Source organism: Ascaphus truei, chromosome 7 (genome assembly GCF_040206685.1).
Source record: "Ascaphus truei isolate aAscTru1 chromosome 7, aAscTru1.hap1, whole genome shotgun sequence".
Classification (NCBI taxonomy): Eukaryota; Metazoa; Chordata; class Amphibia; order Anura; family Ascaphidae; genus Ascaphus; species Ascaphus truei.
In genome coordinates, this window is record NC_134489.1 from 59,508,621 (window position 1) to 59,531,373 (window position 22,753).

Below are 22,753 nucleotides of genomic sequence, written 5' to 3' on the forward strand. Positions count from 1 at the left end.
GTTTGTACAGAACAAATATTTAGGAAATAGCCTTGTGTGCCTAATAGGCGATTCCAATTCTTCCGCCTCCTGCTTTCTGTAGCGATTTTAAAAGCCACATTTAGCCATAACAAAGGTAGACTCTTGATTGACTTGGGCGCAAGAGGGAATAAAAAAAAAAATGTATCGGCCGTTTCTACACTGAAGGGGTTGGCTTTTAAAGCCTTCGGGTTGACTGGAGCGAGGTGCATCATTTAGATCAGGGGTAGCCAACTCCAGTCCATAAGAGCTGTCAACAGGTCAGGTTTTCAGGATATCCCTGCTTCAGCACAGGTGGCTCAGTCTTTGAGCCACTGATTGAGCCACCTGTGCAGAAGCTATCCTGAAAACCTGACCTGTTGGTAGCTCTTAAGGACTGGAGTTGGCTTAGGCTACCCCTGATTTTGATACTATACAATTAGATTGTAAGCTCAGTGGACCAGGCATCCCTAGTATTTATTGTTGTGCATCGCACCGTGCAAGAGTACACGAGGCAGTTCTATTAATGAAACAATTAGCGGCTTCATTTCTCTGGCAGCGCAGACTTACAAATACCCTCCTTGATGTATCGATTATTCCCTGAAATCTGGAAGAGGCAGACTACATTCTAGAGCAGTTTATACCATCGCAGTACACAAGTTTCATTACGACAGCATGTTGGTTTGGAAACAGAGACCAAATGACAATAAAGTAATTATAATGCTTACACTAGACTTCTCGCAACATTAGAATTATGTAAGCACCAGGAATACTACAGAGCACACATTTGTTATAGGCTTTTAAACCTGTTTAATTACTTTCTTGGTAGCCGGCTAATGCAAGCTACAATGGTTTTATTGAGACGTTCCATGCACGTGTCCAGGCCTCTGCTGGAGCAGGCCAGAGCGAGAGTACCCTTGCCTTTTAGGCCGGTGTAAATAAAACAATTGATCATATGGTAGTTCGGGGAAATTATGTCAGTCAGAACTGTGGTGCGTACGTTTTCATTTAAAAGAAAGTCGTTAACTCTTTCAGGTTAAGAAATGTAGCCCGCAGCACAGTGCAAACCGCTGTACTGAACAGGAGAACAGTCTACTCTTTTGACTATTTGTCGTCAAGTCTCACGACACATATAATCCTTCTCTTCTGTCCATATTTAGACACCAAAAAAAGTTATGGCGGTTAAAAAAAAAGTGACACGCCCTCCACCCATGGTTGCCACCTTCTACTGAAGGCCAACCGGAGAATATATTTATTTATTTTAGCTGCCGCGCTTACCTTCAGCAGCGTCATCCAGCATCTTCCCTCTGCAATTCTTCTCAATATGGCTGCGCGGAGTCACATAACATAGGCAAAACCTATCAACCCCGTGAAACAAAAGCCTACGGCGGCACCCGACAGGTTACAGACCCCCTAGCTGCCCTTCGCCTTTGTTGCCATTTGAAACTTCTGAAGAGCTGGCCGACTACCCTTGCAGTGAAGGAGTTAAGAAACGTGGCTGCGTTCATTTCCTGGCTGTGATCTTTAGAGTAAATTGGAGGGTTCATTTGGAAATGCTAGAAGGGGGAAAAACAATTATTTACAGACTTGGGATTAGGTCATCCGTTTTCAGGGTCTGCTTGTTATTAAACCAGCAATTCTTTCCCTAACTAACCGTTCTGAAAATAATGTTCGCTGTGTTCTTCTGTCACATTAAAAACAAAACTCCTCCTTGGTACAGAGCAGGAGTGGCCAACTTCAGTCCTCAAGGGCCACCAACAGGTCTGGTTTTAAGGATATCCCTGCTTCAGCACAGGTGATGCAAAAGAGCCACTGATTGAGCCACGTGTGCTGAAGCAGGGATAGCCTTAAAAGGCATGCATAATTAGGAGTTAGAGGTTGGTGTCCATGACCTTGTCTTTGCAACTACCTGTGCCTTTTTATATAGTGCATTTGTTTTTATGCAAATAGGACAAGCATAGTGTGTGCTTATTCAATATCTAACTTGTGTGTGTATAATTAAACATATTCTTCTGTTGCTCCCTCAAAGTATGAATCAAATATAGCAAAATACTTAATCTCCTAGAGCTTGAAATGGTGCGTTTGGCCAAAGTGAATACCTTCAGTTCCATAAAGAATAGAAGGGGCACCATTAATATATACAAATAGTGAAGCAAAGCAACATGTTGAGTGAGGTATGTTCAGAGGTTCTGGGTCCTTTCTAATACAGTACTAGACATGAGAAGCATGTTCATTTCGTGCAAGGACGCAAAATTCATGGTTGCATAAGGCCCTTGGCGTTGACATGAACAAATCACGTTTGTCTCAAGACAGGCTGACAGGCTCCAGCATTCAGAACGGACAAATGTCCTTACATGGTGAATAACATAGCTTGGTGGAAAAGGCATAAAGCGCGTGGATGTGAAGCTGTGAAGTATCTAACCTCTGTGACAGGCCGCATATCATGCTGGAGAGCTGGAGGATTATGGGAGAGAGAATCCTTTGGCGGGACCTGCTCTTTTTCACAGAGTAGATTCTGAGGAAATGGGGTGTGTCATGGCAAGAAACTCTGGAAAACGGCCAGTATATGAACAGGAGCGATTGTGGCTATATAATGATCCTCTGTTGCTTGTGTATAACTACTTTATGACATTTTAGGATGCTTGGGCAATATACTTGTTAACATAACTTTTGTAAAGTACATCTGTGTGGACAAATATAACATTCTTATAAGATTGTATGATCTTGTTGTACTGGATAAGCTTGTGTAAGTGAAGTTGTGATGCATATTAGTGGATAGATTTGAGGGTTCTTGCTGAAGTTAAAAAGGTTATAAGGGGGGGCTAAAAAAAACATTCTGCCTTTGTTAAATATATCATTAAATGAATGCTGGCCGTCACTCGTGCAGTTGCCTCTATGATAATCATTCTCACTGTCCCAGCAGATATGGGAAGTTTTGCTAGATGTCGCTCAATGTTGTTGTATTTCTTGCTAGGTTCTCTTCATTTCACTGTTACTGAATACATTGTCTGTCTGAGCATGTATCTGTACTATGTATTAAACCAGTGGTTTTTAATCAACTTTTTTTTTTGGTTAAGAAACCCTATAATTATATTGTGAAATTCCCGCAGAACCCCCAACCCTCTCTTGTAGCACATCTGGGATCAGATTCATTGTAAGGAACCCCAACCCTCTCTAACAGCGCGTCCGAGATCAGATGCATTGTAAATTCTTCTGTATTTGTAACCATTTTAAAATGACCTGAAATTGTAGGGAACCCTTTAGGGATGTCAGGGGAACTCAAGGTTTCTTAGAAACCCCGGTTGAAAAAAACTATTGAAGCTGCATTTAAAATCGGGGAAAAAAACATTTCAACTCCTAATGCCGTTATTAATTATTTTCTTTTAATGTACTGATCATCCTTTGATTGCTATAACAACCATTTAGACAGTCGCATCCACTTTCTCTTTTTAAACGGGCTCGGACACTAATAATCTTTTTGGGCTCTGCCCTTTGGCAACAAAGTATTACAAATAGAACTGTTGCTGTGCTCCAAGCAGCAGAATGTCTATATTACCAAGTGTAACACATTATTGTTACAACTTTCAGAGTAATAATGTTACGCTGCAGCATTACACAGACTGCAGCACAGTCAGAAGGCAGCCATTTCGATAGCCCCACCTCAGGGTGTTGACCGATCGATTACAGGAGAACGTATTGATCGTCGGCTTAGGTAATTATTTCTCATTAAAGCTACTCACATGCTGCATATAGTAGAACAAAAAACAAACAAAACCAAAAAAGTGAAACCAGGATTGCAGCTTTAAACTGACAAGATGGTGGGTTTTTTTTTTACGAGGCCTTTCAATCCCAAATACAAATCTGTGAAACATCACATGATACTATATTACACGTCTTCACTGTAGTTGTGTTGCAAGTTGCTACCTCCAGTGTTCAATGTTTTACTTCTATTGACGGTTTCATGCAGAGGCTTATATAAGAAGCATGGATTTTATCACGCAGGCCACATCCATGGAGAGAGCGTGCACGCGACCGTGTGTGACCCGACAGTCGGGCGAAAGAAACAAATGTATTTGTTTCCTCGCGCATCGCGAGCGCCGGCGCTTCTGGTCGCGTGCGCATCGCGAGCGCCGGCGCTTCTGGTCGCGTGCGCACTGAGAACCGCCTCATAGAGGCACATCATTTTGATTGCGCGGTCGCGATAACGCGGCATTACCCATCACAGGGTGTGTGTGATAAACAGTTTAAGTTTCAGTACACTTTTAGAATAAACCTATGAGGTTTAGAAAGCTTGTATACTAGAACTTCATCGCAAAATTGGATTATAACCTACATCAAATCTGCTTTTCTTCTAGAACTTTGAAATTTATTTATTTATAAACTATTTTACCAGGAAGTAATACATTGAGAGTTACCTCTCGTTTTCAAGTATGTCCTGGGCACAGAGTTAAGACAAATAATACATGGTTACAAATACAGTTACATAAATGAACAGGGTATACATTATATACAAGACATTGCATGCACAGTTAAAGAAAATATATGTTATGGGCGTATGTAACAGTTACAGACCAGATTAAAATGTGAGATTTGAAAGAACTTAAGCTGGTGGTGGATGTGAGAGTCTCTGGTAGGTTGTTCCAGTTTTGGGGTGCACGGTAAGAGAAGGAGGAACGGCCAGATACTTTGTTGAGCCTTGGGACCATGAACAGTCTTTTGGAGTCAGATCTCAGGTGATAGGTGCTGCATGTGGTAGGAGTGAGGAGCTTGTTCAGGTAGCTGGGTAGCTTGCCCATAAAGAATTTAAAGGCAAGACAGGAAAGGTGAACTTTGCGCCTAGACTCTAGTGATGACCAATCTAGTTCTTTGAGCATTTCGCAGTGATGTGTGTTGTAGTTGCATTGGAGAACAAAACGACAAATTGAATTGTAGAGGGTGTCAAGTTTGCTAAGGTGGGTTTGAGGAGCCGAGCCATATACTATGTCTCCATAGTCAATAATTGGCATTAGCATCTGCTGTGCGATACGCTTTCTGACCAGGAGACTAGTTTCACCCTGTGTAATGTATGTGGTTCAAATTGGTCTGCTGCCCACAAACCCCATCTTTTATCTCTGGGTTTCAGTGGCCTTCACAGGAGACCTCTAAAACATGAAGTTTATCTTGCGTTGGTTTCGCTGTAGTAGATTCATGATGTATACGAATTACACTTCATTAAACTTAACTGCTGTCTGGGTCCAATATTATTTGCTCATGACTTGTTAGGTCTGCAGCTTGTATCCCCCTTTTGCTTGTTGTGTCTAAGCCATTATTAAGAAAAATAAGGGGCGACACCCGCTTTTACTCGGTCTCTAGTTTTGTATAAAGGGGGGAGGTGCAGTAAGGGGAATAAATGTAAATTCACAAAGAGAACCTGTCAAAAGGCAGGAAAAAGACTCAACACTCTTAGGGCCTCATGCAGAGAGCAGTGGTGGAATTAATTGGAGAAACTAAAAAATAGTAACTTTTTTGCCGTGATTTAATCTCCATATGCAGAAAGGTCATAAAACAGCATTTAAAATCCTGTCTGCATATGGAGAGTTTCAACCGGCGATATGACCGCTGTTGAAACTTATAAAAAAATCGCGTTTTTTTTTTCCTCCCCCACCGGCCGCCGAGCTCCATCTTCTTGCCAACTTTTGTTGGCGAAGCAAAATGTTGAAAATCGCGCCATTTTTTTTGCCGCGAACAGCCGCTAGATGGCGATCGCGCCTCTCTGAATACGGCCGTTTTCAACACTGGAGAGATTTAGGTTCTCGCCAGCCGCGCGGCGAGATTTGCAAATAAAAAAAAATGGCGCTTCTTTCAAAACTCGCCATTACCTGCCTTTCTAAAGGCAGATTTCGCCAAAAAATGCCGCTTTTCCTGTTAGCGCTGCTCTCTGCATGAGGCCCTTAGTTAACTGACGTGGCAGAAATATACTGGGAATGATTCCCCAACCTTGGAGGGGGATCTATAAATAATCTGGATAATCCAATTGTATCTGGAGATTAGTGAGCTGATACCCATGTACAGTAATGTTGAATGGTTTTAATTAAATATCTCTTTCTATCTTTAAAACAATGCAGTAATCAGCTTTGTGTAACAATGCATAAGAATATATATTAAAAAATACTGATTAGGCACACTGGGTAGTATTCACCATGGCAACCACTAACAGGATGCACCTGTATAATTGTTTGCAAATCTCTAGCATCTACATGTAGCAATGACCATGTTTGCAAATAGTTAAAAAAGGGTTTTAATCAATGTCACTGTATCATCAAAGACCATAGCATATAGTTACTTTGTCTATCCAATGTAAGGTTAGGACAGCATAAGCCATCCATGTATCAAAAGAAGAGGCAGTAATTAGACAACCACTGTATCAGCGAAAAAAGAGAGCAGTGGCACTTCATAATATTAACATAGTAGAGCTCAAACCCGTTATAGCGCGATCCGCAGATGCCGGTAAGTCTTCGTGGAACGCGGCCATTTCGCGATCCCGGTTATAACGCGGTCTCATTATGTGGACCCCGAGCGCCGCATTATAACTGTGTTCAGCTGTATCTCTCTCAATCCAATAGTCATGGACAGAGTATCTATATATGTGCCTCACTTAAAGAGGCCATTGTCTGGCACATTGCATAGTTGGCTACACCACAATTTAGAGTACCTCAGGGTGCGGACCCTTTACTTTCAGTTGTCCCTAAAGTATGTAACCCCACAATTCAGGTATGTGAGGGTGGGAGACTGCAGTTCAGCAAATGGGTAAAAAAAAATCTGCGATAAGGCTGATCTTACCCCATGTCTGCCACTGGAGTGTGGTGTAACAGCTAGAGATAGCGGTGAACACAGCTCCTGCGGTAGTCTCGCTCCTTGCTGTGAACAGAGGCGACCAGGTTGCCGGTCTTGCAGTTAAGAGTGTTTTATATTTTATATAATACACATGCAGGAATCGAACCCAGGACCTTTCTTATGCTAGTACCAATTCCCTACCTGTGACGCCACAGGACTATATGTTAAGTTTGTTTTTAGAGTCTATGACATCACACAAACCCAGGTAGAGAATGTTTTTTATATAATATATCATAATTTATCAATTATAAAACATTTTTTCATAAATTATACATTATAATACATTCTAAATTGTTGTAGATGTTAATTACATTTACAGTCTGTTTTATCACACCAATCCTGTGGCGTAGCAGGTAGGGAATTGGTGCTAGCATATGAAAGGTCCTGGGTTTGATTCCTGCATGTGTAGTATATAAAATGTATTCATGTTCAATTCCCACATTGTGTGTGTGTCCGTTAGCAATAAAGCATTGAATGTTTAAAAAAAAATGGAGATTTTTTTAAATCGTGAGCAATACCATACAGTATTCATAATTTGTATTGTAACCATTGGTCAGAAATCATTTCAGTATACACAAATAAAATCCTAACCCAAGTCAAGACTATGGCGCTTATTCTATATGATCCTAAACGGCTAATCTGGTCATTTTCGGAAGAAATTCTCAATTGACTTCAATGGGGAATTTCGAGATTGGCCACTTCTTACTATATAGAAAGAGCCACTAAAATAGTATTGAAGTCTAAAAATACACTGAGGCAGAGCAAATGTGTTCATGTAGCTGTTAACTTGCTCTTCTTCTAATTGTCTTCTCTGCACAAAACTCATCTTTCTTGGTCTGTTTCAGATGGAACAATTATCTGATGAGGAACTTGATCATGGAGCTGAGGAGGACAGTGATAAGGAAGACCAGGATCTGGACAAAATGTTTGGGGCCTGGCTGGGGGAGCTGGACAAACTCACCCAGGTAACAAAACCCCACCAGCTAAGTAGTGCATTGGAGAATCACTCTGGTGACACTAGTTTGGCTTCATACAACCGTGGATACATCAGTGTAAGTGACAAAATTAAATCTGATTCTGAACTGTATTAAATTATGTTTTTCATATATTACTGATCTTTGTTGACCTTCAGTGTAGCCTCATCTCTTGCAAGTTGAACCAAGATTTTCCTTGCTGGTCTCAATTATCCACAAACCCCAATTTTGGTTCTCTAAAGCAGGGGTGCGCAAACCTTTCAGTCTGCTCTCCCCCTGCTGCTCGCGCCCCCCTCCTTACCATGTCTCCGGCGTCAAATGGCTCTGTGGGTCACGTTACGTCGCCCGATGCCGCCGGAGACAAAGTAAGGGAAGTTACAGAGGCGTCGCTCGATCTCCCGGCATTTAATTGATATGCCTTGGGGAAGAGCGCAGGGCGCCTCTGTAAGCGCCGTGCCCCCCTCCCCCCGTAGATAATCTTGCGCTCCCCAGTTTGCACACCCCTGCTCAAAAGCGTTAAATATGTATATGCCAATTGATGCTAAATAACTGATTTAAGTGAATGAATAAAGAACAGTTTTACTCTATTTCTAATGCGGTAGCCAGATTGTGAAAAATATGGTACATGAGTGTAGCTGCATTATACTGCATTGTTGCATAGTTACATAGTAGATGAGGTTGAAAAAAAACTTCCGTCCATCAAGTTCAACCTATGCTAAATTTAGACAACAGATACTTTATCATATATCTATACTTATTGATCCAGAGGAAGGCAAACAAAAAGCCCCATTAAGGGGAAAAATTAATCCCTGGATCAACATCCTTCCCATGTATACTTATTTGGTATATCCCTGTATACCTTTCCCAACTAAAAAGATGTCCAAACTTTTTTTGAACAAATCTATTGTATCTGCCATCACAGTCTCCATGGGTAATGAATTCCACATTTTAACTGCCCTTACTGTAAAGAACCCTTTCCTTTGTTGCTGGTGAAATTTCCTTTCCTCCAACCTTAAGGGATGGCCCGAGTCCTTTGTACTGCCCGTGGGATGAATAGTTCTTTTGAAAGCTCCTTGTATTGTCCCTGAATATATTTGTATAGAGTTATCATATCCCTCATATCTTTTCTAATGTAAATAAATCTAATTTAGCTAGCCTCTCCTCATAAGTTAGAATGTCCACCCCCTTTATTAATTTGGTGGCTCTTCTCTGCACTCTCTCTAGTTCCATAATGTCTTTTCTTAGGATTGGCGCCCAAAATTGTACTCCATATTCAAGGTGTGGTCTTACTAATGCTTTGTATAGGGGCATAATTATGTTTACTTCCCTTCCATCCATTGCCTGTTTGATGCAAGATAAGATCTTGTTTGCCTTTGCAGCTACTGCATGACATTGGGCACTATTGCTAAGCCTGCTGTCTACAAGCACTCCTAAATCCTTCTCCATCAAGGATTCCCCCAATATATCTCCATTTAATTTGTAAGTCGCCTTTTTATTCTTGTATCCCAAATGCATAACCTTACATTTATCTGTATTAAACCTCATCTGCCATTTACCTGCCCACGTTTCCAGTCTCTCCAAGTCCTTCTGAAGAGAAATTATATCCTGCTCTGATTCTATTACCTTACACAATTTAGTATCATCAGCAAAGATGGAGACTTTGCTCTCGATCCCAACCTCAAGGTCATTAATAAACAAGTTAAAAAGCAGGGGTCCCAGTACCGATCCCTGAGGTACTCCACTCACGACTTTAGCCCAACCTGAAAAAGTTTCATTTATGACAACCCTCTGTTGTCTGTCCTTTAACCAGTTTTCAATCCAGAATCCAGATTGTAGTTTGTATTCTACAAGTTTGACGTGTAAGTACTCAGATTAAGGCTAAGTCTTGCTGTTGGGGTACAATATACATCAAGGTAAATTTTCCGTACTACATTGAGTTGATTCAGCAGGTGCCACTGTTTAGGAATGAGTCGCCATACAGTATACAATTCTATTCTGCTTTGTTGAAGCGTAAGTGGGAATTCTTTATTTGGCTGAAAGTTGCCATTCATAGTCCTAAAATGACAAGCTGAATGAAGATGAAAGGCTTTAGCATTTCAGGCCAGTAACACATTGAAGCTTCTCCTACTCTGTTACACCTGTGAGATGCAGATAAAAGAAAAGGTAGGACGGGGCTCCAGACAATTACTCACCACTGTCTTAGCCCTTCAAGCTTAAAACTGATTGTAGGGTGGCCACCACCTGCATTTAGGACCTTTAAAAGATGCAGTGGTTACTTGGAAGTCTTGTTGAAACTGCTGAGCAATGGTTTCCCTTGCCTTGTAACTACTTGTATAGAGTGCACTGAATACATTCACACCCTACCCTTCTAATTAAACCATTAAAGAGCAGCCCACCGGTGGCTTCCTTTAAAAACACTTCTACCTTCACCTGGCTTTATTCTCAGATCCGTTATCACTAGTAGGATGTGTTTGTGGGAATTATCTTATTATACCTGTAATCCATACGGTTTTGCACTGAAATATGGATTCTGAAAACATTAAACGGTGCAATGTATTATGCATCTGTAACCCTTTCATGCTTCCCTCATTTGAAGTAACCGTACATGGTTAGAATACAGAACTTTCTCCAGCATCAATTTCTTCATACACGTCAGACGAGTCTCACTACGCAAAGTCTGCCTTATTTATTTTTCTCTGCCCAAAACGCCATAATCTCAGGTCACGCTGTCCGTTAATGTAACTCGGTTGAGGGAAAGCAGAGAGCAGGTTTGCAAACGGGACACGTGATTTTTTCATGCTTTCTTACGGTAATATGTAATCTTAACACACTGTACAGCAGAAGCGCCATTTACCATACGAGTTTAGAAAATAAATGTTCATAATCCCCACATTGTGCCGCTTGTTCAAATGGATGGATATACAACACTTGGGAGGCTTGGATTTCTCTGGCTACTTCCTTTTTGTCTTATGTCCATGTGTATTCAACAAGAATTTGCACAGGCAAAACCCCACCTCGATTTTCTTGCTTTTATTAGCTCACAGAGAAGGAAAGAGTGGTAAAAGGGTAGGGGCAGTGTCGGCGAAATTTTGGGGCAGCATAATTTGGAGGCGGCATTTCTTACAAAACGTTTTTTGGGTCGGCTACGAGGGATTGCACATTTAAACTAGGTCTAAGCCACCCCGAGCTGGACCTACTGTGTCTGTTATCATAATGCTTTTTCTCATTTGCTCTTAGAGCTTGGATACAGAGAAGCCTGAGGAACCCGTTAAGAGGTCCCCACTGCGCCAGGAAACCAATCTTGCAAACTTCTCATATCGCTTCTCCATGTATAACTTGAATGGTAAGAATTCCATCCTTCTGGTGCGCTATAAGAAGAATTTGAATGGTTCACAATTAAGACTTGTTAATTCGTTATATTAAGTGACACGGCATCATTTTCCCAGTACACGTACAATCTAAACTGGTGCACAGTGATTTTCTTTTTAAAGGTCACGTAAGGCATTGACATTTTAAACCCAGTGTCCTCTCTAAATTAAAATAGTTCTCTAAGAAGTGTTCATTGATCCTGCATGTTCCTATGTTTTTATTTTCAATGTTCCATTATGTGTAGGTAAATATTAGTCTACCAGAAGACTCCTAATTTAACCACGGGGTAACTGGGTCTATGGATTGGGCTGTAGCTCTAAAAGTACCCAACCCCTATAGGTTACCCTGGCTTTTCTCAAGCCTGTTGGGGAGTATTTTCATTTGTGCTTTTTGTGTGTAGGTGAAGATACCACCAGGGCAGAGACCCAACAAAAAGAGCTATTATTAAAGAGCCACACTAGCATATGTAAAAAGCTGGATATACGGATATATTTAACTATATGGAAGAAGTAACAACGTATATGCACCTTTTTGTTTGTCAATACAATGAAATGCCAACTAGTTATTGGAAAGACACTCTTTGTGAATGGTTACCAATAACAGATGTGCTATTTTCAATGCTACATTTAACATAAGCAGTAAGAAGATGATTTTTGTCTAGCTCTGAAGACCATGGACCTGTACACACACACGGTCCAATTTTCACAATTTTATGTAAGACAGGTCTGCTTCACTTTCTGTGAGTGAAGGGTAACTTTGTCACTGGTGCTAATTCGTTTGCCTGCAAGCGGTGTTCTAGGCATCTAAAGCACACAATACTATGAAGTTGGTCCCCCTTCAACCATGTTTGTGCGCTCTGCCCCTCTTGTCTGAAACACTCCGTTGTCTTCTATCTCTTTATTGTGCATAGTTTGCACTAGTTCACTTCTCTACTACCGTTGAGCCGTTTTGAGGGTTGGGTGATTTAGTCTGCTTGCTGTCTTCAGCTAGTCCAATGGCCACATGCTAAATATTAGGTTGTAGACGGTTAAGAAAAGATAAGTAGCCAGGAACATCTCTTAAGCCTCTTGTTCACTGCATGGGTAAAACCTTTGCAATGTTTACATGGCAAAAGACAAAAATACCCAATACTACATCCAATGTGACAGAAAATACATAGTAAAATACTTAAATGATTGCATTCTCATAGTAAGGGTCATTCAGCCTTTGGTCAAAGTGTTATAAGTTTGCAGCCATGTCCCGGCATGACCACTATGCAGTCCTGGAGGGAAAAAGGTCTCAAGAGACCAGTCCTGCACAGGTACATGGAAAAACCTGCTACTTAGAAAGTGGGGAGGAGTTAGAGCTTGCAGGGATTGTGTGTTCATTGTTTACATGGGAAAGAAAAATGTTTTTTTATAAGATTTTAATAGTAAGAATACTTCAGTAGAATATAAAATGAAAGTACCAGGACTGTCTGTAAATAGATTTCTTGCCTCATCATAGACAGACATTAAACTTCTTCAGTCATTTATATGAGCGTTCCTGACTCACTACATGTCATTGTAAAGATAAAATGCAGAGAATGAGGAAGACTGTCAATGGAGCACTGATTTTGGTGTTGCATGGTTATTTTATTGCAGAAGCCCTGAGTCAGGGGGACACAGTGGATTTAGATGCTCTCATGGCTGATCTGTGCTCTATCGAGCAGGAACTCAGCAGCATCGGGTCACAGTCCTCCAAGAACACGCTTAAGTCTCACGAACGGAAGGTCTCTCAGAAGCCACCTGCTGGCCGGATGAGCTCCAAACAAGGCAACTTAAAGGGACTGCCCTCCTCGTCCGGGAGGCTGACCAAGCCCTCTCATGCAAATTTCTCCTTGGATGACATCACTGCGCAACTGGAACAAGCCTCTCTCAGTATGGACGAGGCAGCCCGGCAGACTGTGGTAGAAAACACCAAACCGGTAGTAACCATCCATCACCGGAGGACGGCATCAGCGGGCACAGTGAGCGACAGCGATATCCGCTCTGTTAGCAACTCCTCACGTTCCAGCATCACCTCTGCAGCCTCCAGCATGGACTCCCTGGACATCGACAAAATGATGAGACCCCAGGAGCTGGACCTGATGCATCAAGGACAGCCCATATCTGAGGTAGGGATGCAAAACATAATATGGGGTCTTTATGGGTACTGGATTAAAAATCACACTGTTCTCTATACAAAATAAGGCTATATTTTGAGCACAAATGAGGCAACTGTACTATAGATAATACGGAGAGCGAAATGTCATATAGTTTCCTCTCTAATATGTATCTATATCTCACCCATCCCACGTCAATCACTGCTGGATGAAGGCCTCCCCAATGAATATCTATATATCCGTTCATGGACCTGCACAACTACTTCAAACAAATGTGAATAGTATTGATCCTTTGCTGGTCCATGAACACGGTATACATTAACACATAGAGGAATATTAAAAGTTAACTTCTGATTACTCGACAAATGCCAACGAAGTTGCCAGTGAGTGCTGCCATAAACTTTTCCACTTCATTGGATTCTAAATATAAAAAGCTGGGTTATTTCAGGCTTTGGTAAATTAATCCTACATTTATTATTAGGCACTGTTGGTCTTAGAAACTTTTGTGACAAGGAACATCTACAGAAATATACCAATTAGGTTGTGAGGGGAAAATATAGACTGGTCACTATATCATGAGAACTAAAACTTTGTGTGTGTGTATCTTTTATTTCTAACGTCTCATATTATGGTTTGATATGTCTTCAGGCATAAGAACAAAGTACTGTATGTTAATCTTGCCAGTGTTTAATGCTGACATTGTGTATTGTCCACTAGAACAATGATATTCTGTTGACACTTAACAGTGCAGATTCTTAAATATCCCCTCACTTAACCTCATTCAACTCCATAACACAAGCTGATACACGTGTAGACAATGATATACAGATTTGCACACGCGCACTATTGCCCGCTCAAAGATTCACACGCCTACAAATGTTCATATGCTGTTAGATATAGATGAAATTGTAAGCTTGTGCTGGTATTACATGCCTAATCATGTAAGTGATTCTGTAGTGTTCCTTATCAGAAATTTCCCCAAGAACCTCCCAGGGCAGAAATACAGCACTACAGGTGGAGAGTTGCCATGGGGAAATGTAATATCTTGTTTTTTGTAGAGCTGACAATTTGCGCAGCGCTGCATGTAGAATTTTGCTGAAACTGAGTACCTGTTCGCAGAGTTTATCACTTTATTTTTGGTGCCTGAGGAACAGTTTGTGACGGTGCTCGTCTTGAATCAGGAGGCGGACCCGCCGGGCTGAGGTTAGGGATGCAGAATAACCGACCAGAGCCCAGGGGCCAAGTCCTGTTAGAGTATCCGAAGTCGGTAAGCAGGCAGAGATCAGGGCTGGCGACCGTGGTGCAAAGTCCAGTAAATGGGCAAAAGGTCAGGCAGAAAGCAGCAAGGTCACGGTCTGGGGTCAGCAACAGGGGAATCCAAACAGACAGGGGTAAGGCGCGACCGCGCAGACGACAGAAACTGCAAACGTTGGAACCTTGTTTGGCGACTCCCACTAGGAACCGCAGCCTTGTATATCAGGCTGCCAGTACAAAAAAAAATGGCCAAATTGAGCAGAAAGGGCAGGCAACCCGGAAAAGCCGAACTGCAGCAAAACCCGGCATGGATCGAGCAGAATCCTTACACTGGGAGGCACGTGACTTTACTCGAGGTAAAAAGGAGAGCCGACACTGGCAGTGAAACTGGGTTCGTCCTCAGGCAGCGTTTGCCCCACAAGGCTTCTCCTCTTGTCATAGTCTTTGAGAGGCTGCTCTCTGATGCAATGCTGCTACTAGTGCTGAAGGCAGCATTTCTTCCTCCCTGGTTTGGTAATAAATGTTTCAATAAATGCAGCAGTTTTTTACATTTACAGCAGTGCAATTATCCAAGCTGCGGATCGATCCGTTCTCCCGTGATCGATCGGCAAAGATCCTGCTTCCCAGGGCACCCAATATAGCTGCCTATTTCCAACCAGGAAGTGCTGGGGCTTCCTAAACGGTTGCTCTAGCAACCCAAGGAGGCTCAATACAATGAAACGCATTAAAAAGGCTATAACGAGCGGGGACATTGTTTTTTTTTTTTTTAACCAGCAAGTATGATCTAATACCTACTACACTACTATATATCTATATATCACACACACATAATAATGCTGGGTGCACACAAACAAAGCCACAGAACAAAAATAATGGATGCTATATACTTATCAGAAATCCAGGTGCTTGCAGATAGACTGGGAACCCCAACCAGTCTAATAGATACACAAAAACATGAAGTCCGCAGCACACTCAATAGAAAAAGGATTATTTAATCTCAATCATCAGGCAATCACCAATACTCAAGAGCAACGTACGTTTCAGACCACAAGGTCTTTTCTCAAGCTTTGTATGTATGTATATATCACACACACACATATATATATATATATAGCAGAAAATAGCCGTGTTAGTCCAGTTGCGATAGTGCAGAATAAATTATATATATATATATATATATATATATATATATATATATATATATATATATATATATATATATATATATATATATATATATATATCAACTGGACTAACACGGGTATTTTCTGCTATATATATATATATATATATATATATATGTGTGTGTGTGATATATACATACATACATCTATATGATTTTAAATGAAATGCTGCATTAAGGGATAAAAATTGGAACAAACAATGTTACGGCCAAGTTCATACAAGTTGAATGTTTTTGTTGCCAGAGTTGCTGACAGCGCAGTTCTGCCTCTGTAACTAGTCATGTCCTCAGAACACAATAACTATCATTTCTATCAACTGACTGTGTCACAAGATGCCCTTCTTACATTATACCACCACTAAGAGGGGGGAGAAAGTATTCATTATACAGTAGATGCAGATGGCACAATATACTAAGATTTGACAACTTGTATATACTAAAAATGAAAGGCTCACAATCTGTTGTGGACAATATATGTTTTTATCCTGTATTGTCTTTGTCCTTGAAAACCTTGGTTTACTATGGCAAGATAAAAAAACATGCAGAGTGGCCTGAAGAAAAATATGCCTGCCGTTTAAAGAAAAAAATCACTGGCAAACAATAAGTAAATGGGCAAAAACTTCAAATTGTTGTGGTAAAAAAATATAGTCATTTTTATAGCCATCACTTAAATTGGTTCACAGAGAAGGGCCATGGAGGCCGGTGGTGTTTTTGGATGTTTTTGACATCGTTCTTGGGAAGCTCGCCATGTGTCTATCTATTATGTATGCATATCTTTATTTATATAGCGCCATTCATGTACATAGCTCTTCACGGCGGTATTACACGTGACAATCATACAGATAACAAATCATATAAATAACACGTAAAGGGGAAAAGGGATTCAGGCATAAAAGTAACATTTTGGGAAAAGAAGTCCCTGCCCCGAAGAGCTTACAATCTAATTTATCTATAATACTTTGACTCTGATAATATTTGCAGGAGTGCTGCTAGTAAGGGAGATTATATAGGTAGAAGCATTAGCATTACATTATCAATCCACATACGTATCCACTCTGAGGCATCAAATGGGTAGCTGGTATAATTGGCTTCCATAGGAACCATTTAGCCCTTCATCTGCCTGAGGGGCCAGCAACGCCTCGCAGCACAATGTGTTGGTCGCTGACCTGACAGTGTAAAGGTTTAGTCACCTATTGAAATCTTCGAGTTCAGTGAGAGATGAATGTGTTTATCTTTTCAACTGGAAAGCACAGAAGTTCATTTTATCTGATGCTTATTGTTTGCATCCCTAATAATTCTAACCCTAATAATTGGAGAGCCGCTTCCACGGTCTTACCTCTTCCAATATTAGATGAACACCTTGAGTGGGAAAGGGGCCTACAAGACATTGCTGGCCTGATTTTGTTACTTCAAGGGTTACGGGTCTCGCATAAGATCAAATTGAGTTAATAACAGTGATGCATTTAATAGGTTAATATTAATAATAATATCTTTATTTCATATAGCTCTTTTCTTCCAATAAGACTCAAAGCGCTACACAATTGCAGTAAAGTGTGCGGTGCACATAGGATGTTTTGCAGACACAGTCCCTGCCCCAGTTGAGATTACAATCTATGTTTTTGGTGCCGAGGCACAGGGAGATAAAGTGACCTGCCCAAGGTCACAAGAAGGTGACACCGGGGTACTGTATGAAACGGGCTACCATGATTCAAACTCTGTGTCCTTGTTTACAGAGTCAGTGACTTAACTCGCTGAGCCGCTCCTTCACAGTAGGTGAACGACACCTTTTTTTTGTCTTGATCAGTCAAATGCAAGTCGTTAAATTGTCTACATTTCACATATGAAACACTCCATTACTTCATTTTAGTCCTAAACGGGACTGCACCTTTAACATCCTGCAATTAGTCGTCCTCGATTAGACCAAGTCCTGAGGCTCGGCAGCTTGGCAGCCTTCTGAAGCCCTCTGACAGTGCCCCGCATTCATAGCGAGCTTGTCTGGATCTTGGGCAGCCACAAGTATTCCTTGCAGACAAGAGCAGCACTTTTTTTTTCTTCTATATCCTTTGCTTTTCAGCATTCGTTTTGTGCCTCTGCAGTGAAAGTGACAGCGTGTTCCCACTACATGTCATTGTTTAAGAAAGAGCATTCTATGCTTTTCATTGGCCGTACATTGGTTAAAGTAGCAGACCCCTCTCTCCTCCCCCATACCCCCCCCCCCCCCCCCCCGAGCAGGAACAAAATGAACTATCATGGCTTCCCTAAAAGAACACTTGTGTCCATGTGAGCAAAACTAATGTTTATTTTCAGCTGGAATGCTGTCGTCCTCTGTTCTTTGTTCAGTGTGCTGGGATGCTGCTGCCCAGTGCTGGAGAATAGTTCCGCCCCGTGTAACTGAAAGTGGAAATAGGTGTAGTTTTGTAGGGGCCGTTTGAGAAGTGAGCGCTTTCATTTGATTGCAGTTGTAATGTGTGCTGCTATGCAGAATTGCACCGTTAGTCTCTACCTGCCACGCGATTACTCTATTTATTTTTAGCTTGGCATTGAGAAATGGCCAGGTCCTAAGGTGCATTATTAGCCCTCCACATCAATATATTTGTGCACCTAGGCCTGAATAAACAAGCAAGTATTTCTACTGTGGGTTTAGGTCCTGTATTAAATAAATGGCTCAGCCTGTCATTTCTATGGTAATGAATTTTAAGCTATGCAAAACCGCCTGCTGTAGAACAAATAACAACATTAAAAGTTTGAAATGATTATATTATATAGGAGCAAATGGTATATTTAAAGATCCAAAAATAATAATGATCGCATAATTGGAAGTAACCCATGCATTTGCCCCAGTGTCCCCCCTTTTTTTTTTTTTTTTTTAAACGCCCTTCGGGGGAAACAAAATGGCAGCTTAAATCTCCCACTCGATTCGGGCCATAGGAAGTGTTCAACCGTTGCAGCTTCCTATTGCCCCGCGTCACGCAGAGCAATAAAAAAACCAGGAAGTACGAGCAATACTTTTACCGGTAAGTATGTCGGGTACCAGGGGTCCCTGAAGCGGAAAATAGCATGTTTCAGTTCCAGACACCGCGTGGTTCCCAGTAAGAAAAAAGGGGTGTCTGGGAGGGGACTGCTGCTTTAAATGTAGATACTCAGCCCTAGTGTCAGAAGTGTCTATTTTTATGTATCTAGTATACGCCAAGCACCTTCTCTACCGACCTTTAAGTCAGACCGTAAATCTTACCTCCTAAATGAAACATTGCAACAGCCTGGACCACTGATTCCCAACCTTTTTTGTTTGGAGGAACCCTTTAAGTGTTCTCTAAAAATCTCGGGGAACCTCTATCTGGCTGACACCTATTGGGTTCATTTCACATCTCATGAGCCCCCTCTATTTCCCACCCTCTACCCATGTATTTCTCAGCTCTCCGTCTCACTCTCCCCCCTAACATGTATTTCTCCCCTGCGTCTATCTCTTACGTCCTCTTTTCCTCACTCCCTTCCCCCCTCTCTCCTCTCACTCACCCATACCTTCCGTCAAATACCCCACCCTCACTCAATCCCCCCCACAAAATACATACTAAAAAAAAAACCACCCCCCTAAATACATATAACCCCACCCCGCAATACATAAGAAAAATACCCCGCCAATACATATTAAAAAGGCCCCCATCAATACATATTAAAAAGACCCCCACCAATACATATTAAAAAGACCCACGCCGCCCCAATACATATTTTAAAAAATCTGGCTGCACGGGTAAAATCATCCTCATATCTCCCCCAGCACTCCATCATCATCATCATCATCATCATCATCTCCTCATATCTCCCCCAGCACTCCATCATCATCCTCATATACCCACCCCGCTGCATCTCACATGACCCGACCCTGCATATCACATCTCCTTCCCTTTCTATATCTCGCTTCTTCCTCCCCCTCCGTGTATCTCACTTCTCCCTCCCCCCGCCCCCCCATACGCGGCGGCAGGGGGCAGGCTGTGGCGGTGGGCTAGAGCAAGCTGGACTGCACGCTCGCTCTAGCTAGCAGCAGGCATCGGAAGTGCCGCACTACTAGAGCGCGCTTCCGCAGTCCTGTGACCGGCCACTGGGGTGAGGGGGAGAGCCGTCACTAGCCGCACATTGAGTGCGGGCGGCTAGGCGGAACCCCTGGGACCGTTCTGCGGAACCCTGGTTGAGAATCACTGGCCTAGGCTCGTGGCTCCTGCACTGCACGCTCTTGCAGCCCCAGTGATGTGCACACTGGGCTTCAGGAGATTAGGGGGACGTGGCGAATGCGTCACTGAGCTGGTTTGCCCTCATTGGCTGAACCAGCTCACATGACGCTGACGTCACGCGGCTGCAGCCTGAAAGACAAATTCACTTGTCTTGGCAAAACGTTGCAGCGTCAACGCGCTACAGTGCAGCGGGCACTTTAGGAACTACCCATGGAAATCAGGTAAGCGTCCCAAAAGTGCGCGCGCGCGTCACGACGCCGGCACCCTGAGCATGGCCTAAGTTTGTGAGATGATTAGGAAATTACATCATTTGAATTAAAGTATTTTAAATGTAATTTTGTTTCAAGTAAACATGGTAAAGAAATGTATAATTTTGAATAATAAATGCTGTTTCACCCGTGCAGCCCGAATCTGTTTTCCCTGGAGCAGTTCGGCCCTTCTCACTTTACAAGTTGTGCAGGCCTGATTTATACGGTGCTATAAGCAGAGCTTTAGAAGTTTGAACATTGCAACACCTATCTGTTGACTTTTTTCCTTTTTCACTGCAGGGTTTGTTTAACTAGTAGAACGTTGGAGGTGAAGATAGGGTGACCACCCGTCCCCCTTTTGCCAGTACAGTCCCGGTTTTTCGGGAGCTGTACCGGTTTTCTGTGTGTACCGGAAATGTCCCGGATTTGCCTCAATGTGTCCCCGTTTTTTTTTTTTTGTCGCCGGCGGTGCGCGAGTAAGCTGCGGTGCACTGTGCGCTGTGCGCGAGTCTGCGGCGGCGCGGAGGAGGAGACTGCAGCAGCCCCGCTGGTAAGTATTTTTTTTTTTTTTTAATGCCTTCCCCCCCCTGGCAGTTTCCTACCTTGTTGGCCAATCCCCTGCGTCCCGGCATTAAGCCCCGCCCCCCGGCATCATCCTTCACCAAGGACCGGCATGTGGAATGGATGGAAGGAAGGGTGCCTGGGGGCGGGGCTTCCGCTTCCTGCGGCAGAGCACACGTGGTATGTGTCTCGGCCCGCGGCTCCTGGCTCTTCTGCGCGGTGTCTCCCCCCCTCTGCCCGCCCGGGGGGATAGGAGGTGGGTTTTTGATCCTTTGCCTCCTGTCCTGGCGCTCCCTTCCCCCCTGTCCCCTTGGTTTGGGAGATGGGCGCGGGGGCGGGCAGTGGTGGCTGCGCGGTGTTCCCCCATTCTGCCCCGGGAACCCGTGGCTGCCCGCCGGGGGAGGGGGGGCGGCAGTTTACCTTTGCGTCCCGGCGCTCCTATCCCCCCCCCCCCCCCTTGGTGCGGTAGATGGGCGCGTGGGTGGGTGCAGGGGGAGACGGAGAGCCACCTGCTCGTGGCTGCCTCTGTCTGTACTCCAGTGTGTGTGTACCAGTGTGTGTACCAGTGTCTGTGTGTGTGTGTGTACCAGTGTGTGTGTGTGTACCAGTGTCTGTGTGTGTGTGTACCAGTGTCTGTGTGTGCGTGTGTGTACCAGTGTCTGTGTGTGTGTGTACCAGTGTCTGTGTGTGTGTGTGTACCAGTGTGTGTGTGTACCAGTGTGTGTGTGTGTGTACCAGTGTGTGTGTACCAGTGTGTGTGTGTGTGTACCAGTGTGTGTGTGTGTACCAGTGTGTGTGTGTGTGTGTGTGTGTGTGTGTGTACCAGTGTGTGTGTGTGTGTACCAGTGTGTGTGTGTACCAGTGTGTGTGTGTGTGTGTGTACCAGTGTGTGTGTGTGTACCAGTGTGTGTGTGTACCAGTGTGTGTGTGTACCAGTGTGTGTGTGTGTGTGTACCAGTGTGTGTGTGTGTACCAGTGTGTGTGTGTGTGTGTGTGTGTGTGTGTGTGTACCAGTGTGTGTGTGTGTGTGTGTACCTGTGTGTGTGTGTGTGTACCAGTGTGTGTGTGTGTACCAGTGTGTGTGTGTGTACCAGTGTGTGTGTGTGTACCAGTGTGTGTGTGTGTGTACCAGTGTGTGTGTGTGTGTGTGTGTGTGTGTGTACCAGTGTGTGTGTGTGTGTGTGTGTACCAGTGTGTGTGTGTGTGTGTGTGTGTGTGTGTACCAGTGTGTGTGTGTGTGTGTGTGTGTGTACCAGTGTGTACCAGTGTGTACCAGTGGGTGTGTATACAGTGTGTGTGTGTACCAGTGTGTGTGTGTGTGTGTGTGTACCAGTGTGTGTGTACCAGTGTGTGTGTGTGTACCAGTGTGTGTGTGCCAGTGTGTGTGTGTGTGTGTGTGTGTGTACCAGTGTGTATGTGTGTGTGTACCAGTGTGTGTGTGTGTGTGTGTGTGTGTGTGTGTGTGTGTGTACCAGTGTGTGTGTGTGTGTGTACCAGTGGGTGTGTGTGTGTGTACCAGTGTGTGTGTGTACCAGTGTGTGTGTGTACCAGTGTGTGTGTGTACCAGTGTGTGTGTGTGTGTGTGTGTGTGTGTGTGTACCAGTGTGTGTGTGCCAGTGTGTGTGTGTGTGTACCAGTGTGTGTGTGTGTGTGTGTGTGTGTGTGTGTGTGTACCACTGTGTGTGTGTACCAGTGTGTGTGTGTACCAGTGTGTGTGTGTACCAGTGTGTGTGTCTCTCTCACCCTCTCTCTGTCACCCTCTCTCTCTCTGTCACCCTCTCTCTCTCTGTCACCCTCTCTCTCTCTGTCACCCTCTCTCTCTCTCTGTCACCCTCTCTCTCTCTCTGTCACCCTCTCTCTCTCTCTGTCACCCTCTCTCTCTCTCTGTCACCCTCTCTCTCTCTGTCACCCTCTCTCTCTCTCTCTCTCTCTCTCTCTGTCACCCT

General features: G+C 43.3%; 1 protein-coding gene across 9 annotated transcripts in view; it reads left to right on the plus strand.

Moving 5' to 3' along the window:
* Window positions 1–22,753, plus strand: part of RAPH1 (Ras association (RalGDS/AF-6) and pleckstrin homology domains 1) — a 140,883-nt gene that overhangs the window by 68,404 nt on the left and 49,726 nt on the right. For 5 of the 9 annotated variants that reach the window (XM_075608553.1, XM_075608554.1, XM_075608557.1 and 2 more), the window contains 3 exons: window positions 7,716–7,922; window positions 11,082–11,187; window positions 12,836–13,347. In XM_075608553.1, coding sequence (XP_075464668.1) covers window positions 7,716–7,922; window positions 11,082–11,187; window positions 12,836–13,347 — 825 coding nt within the window. Of the gene's footprint in view, window positions 1–7,715; window positions 7,923–9,256; window positions 9,324–11,081; window positions 11,188–12,835; window positions 13,348–22,753 lie in introns of those variants that run through there. The other 4 variants (XM_075608558.1, XM_075608559.1, XM_075608560.1 and 1 more) reach the window with 2 other exon arrangements.